Source organism: Aplysia californica, unplaced genomic scaffold (assembly GCF_000002075.1).
Source record: "Aplysia californica isolate F4 #8 unplaced genomic scaffold, AplCal3.0 scaffold00509, whole genome shotgun sequence".
In the NCBI taxonomy this organism is placed as follows: domain Eukaryota; kingdom Metazoa; phylum Mollusca; class Gastropoda; order Aplysiida; family Aplysiidae; genus Aplysia; species Aplysia californica.
This window is the reverse complement of record NW_004797779.1, coordinates 114276-116687: the sequence shown is the minus strand read 5'-3', so window position 1 is coordinate 116687 and position 2412 is coordinate 114276. Positions and strand designations below refer to the sequence as shown.

Here is a 2412-nt window from a genome sequence, read left to right as displayed (position 1 = left end):
TGTGTGTGTGTGTGTGTGTAATTATTTATGTTTTTAATAAAGAATTATAATTATCATTGCAGATAGAATGAGAATCTTTATGTTCTTTCACTACACTTTCGTCAGTTTGTGGTGCTGATGCATTCCTGTCTTTGAAGTATAATGATACATTGTATTTTTTATTTGCTTGTGTGTCTGTTTGTTTTAATGTGTTTTTGAACTTGTACCCGTTAGTCTTGTTATTACGGTCACTCCGTCATGGGTGAACTGTGTTGTAGGTTTTCAAGATTTGAATCTTTACTATCACCATTATTCCCTTACTTCTTTGGTATGTTTGTCACTCTCTTGTGACCCACGGCCCGGGGCAGTGCCACTGACTGTAGTGTCTTTAGGCCATTCCCAAAGGGGGAACATTTCTCGTTCAAGCACAGTAGAATTGTAAATGGGCTGACTCATGTCACCCTCATAACTGTGCTTGATCTACAACAGGGAACTGCTGCTTTTTCTTTCTTAATCCTTACTATTGTCATTTTCCTCTACTTCTTTTGTATGTTTGTCACTCTCTTGTGACCCGCTATTTCCGGGGTGCCTCGATAGTCGAAGCAGACTTAGTGCTGTTGAAGCTAGAGAGGTGAGTAGAGTAAGTCTGATTCCCTGTAAAGACTTCTCTGTTGACATCCACCCCTTGGCGATGGCGCTCATATGGCCTAATGCTGTTGCGAGAGTTGTAAAACCTTAAAAAGTTGTTCCCGCATGCGATCCGGACATTGGAGATTGCCTTGTTAGTGAGACAACTTCCTGGGCCTTCGGCATATTGTGGTAGGGTGGCCAGTTCCTTTCCACGCCGCCTTTACTTCCCCAACTCAAGTCAGGTACTCATTACCGCTGGGTGGGCAGGAGGGGGCAAAAAAAATCTGTGTCCGAACCGAGGCTCGAACCCGGACTTTCCGCTTCGGAGACGAGCGCACTAACCGCTCCGCCACCACACCCTCCGTAAAACCTTACTATAACTAAACTAAAGCTGGTTCTCTGTCACTTTTTCTACTTTTTTAAAGAAGAGAGTGTGATTACGCCTTTTCAGTTACTTATTCTTAAGACTATGGGTTCTGTTTGAGTGTCTCTTAAATAAACTTTTTTTTTTTAATTTTAATGTCTGGCTCTACGAACGTTGAGGGAAACATATTGATATCAGTGAAGGGTGGGTGGTTTGCGGGTGCTTTGGTGTGGTTTGACCCTTCTTTCCTATCAAATATCTATCGTCCTTATCTTCTTTTCACCTTCTTCTTTTTTATATTTGTTACTCTCTTGTAACACCTCTAATCTTCTGGCGCTCATATGACCTTATGCAGTTGCGAGCGCCGTAAAACCTCTACTAAACTAAACTAAAAACAATGAAGGGGTTAACCCTACGTTCACAACACCACCTGAAAGACTTCAAATGTGTCAATAGAAGTGTAAAACTTTAACATGTTAACATTAACTGACATTAATTAGTATTGAATTAACATTGATTAATAGTTTTAGTAGAGGTTTTACGACACTCACAACTGCATAAGGTCATATGAGCGCCAAGGGGTGGGCGTCAACAGAGAAGTCCAAACGGGGAATCAGACTTACTCTGCTCACCTCTCTAGCTTCAACAGCACAAAGTCTGCTTCTACTATATAGGCACCCAGGGAATAGCAGTTTACAAGAGAATGACAAACATACAAAAGAAGTAGAGGAAAATGAGGATAGTAATGATCAGGAAAGAAAAAGCAGCTGTTCCCTGTTGTAGTTCAGGCACAGTTGTGAGCATGACATTGTTAGATCAGCCAATTTACAATTCTACTGTGCTCTAGATCTCGAGATATCAATGCCCCCCCCCTCCCCCTTTTGGGAATGGCCTAAAGACACTTCAGTCAGTGGCACCGCCCGGGCGGGTGGGGGGGGGGGGGATATTGATTAATAATGAATGACCTGTTCCCTTCCCAGGCAGCATGATGTCGTTTCCCAGGAGAAGAGAGTCAGTCGTGAGGGCCCACTCCATGACCATAGAGGCGCCCATCACTAAGGTAAGGCCTGCTCGCCGCCATAGATCCTACGTATCATGATGGTTCATTCCTCCACAGATTGTACGTAACGTGATAGTTCATTCCTCCAGAGATTGTACGTAACGTGATAGTTCATTCCTCCAGAGATTGTACGTAACGTGATAGTTCATTCCTCCAAAGATTGTACGTAACGTGATAGTTCATTCCTTCAAAGATTGTACGTAACATGATAGTTCATTCCTCCAAAGATTGTACGTAACATGATAGTTCCTTCCTCCAAAGATTGCACGTAACAAGATAGTTCACTCATTCAAAGATCCTACGTAACATGATAGTTCACTCAGCCAAAGATAGTTCACTCAGCCAAAGATTGTACATAACAAGATAGTTCACTCAGCCA

The 2412-nt window shown here is 42.5% G+C and overlaps 1 protein-coding gene across 1 annotated transcript in view; it reads left to right on the top strand.

Annotated features, from left to right (window-relative positions):
• LOC101860764 (high affinity cAMP-specific and IBMX-insensitive 3',5'-cyclic phosphodiesterase 8B) overlaps positions 1 to 2412 on the top strand; it is a gene marked incomplete at its 5' end in the record, with an annotated part of 121319 nt that overhangs the window by 104439 nt on the left and 14468 nt on the right. Inside the window, 1 exon segment of the mRNA XM_013086826.2 lies at positions 1954 to 2033. Within this exon segment, the coding sequence (XP_012942280.1) occupies positions 1954 to 2033 (80 nt within the window).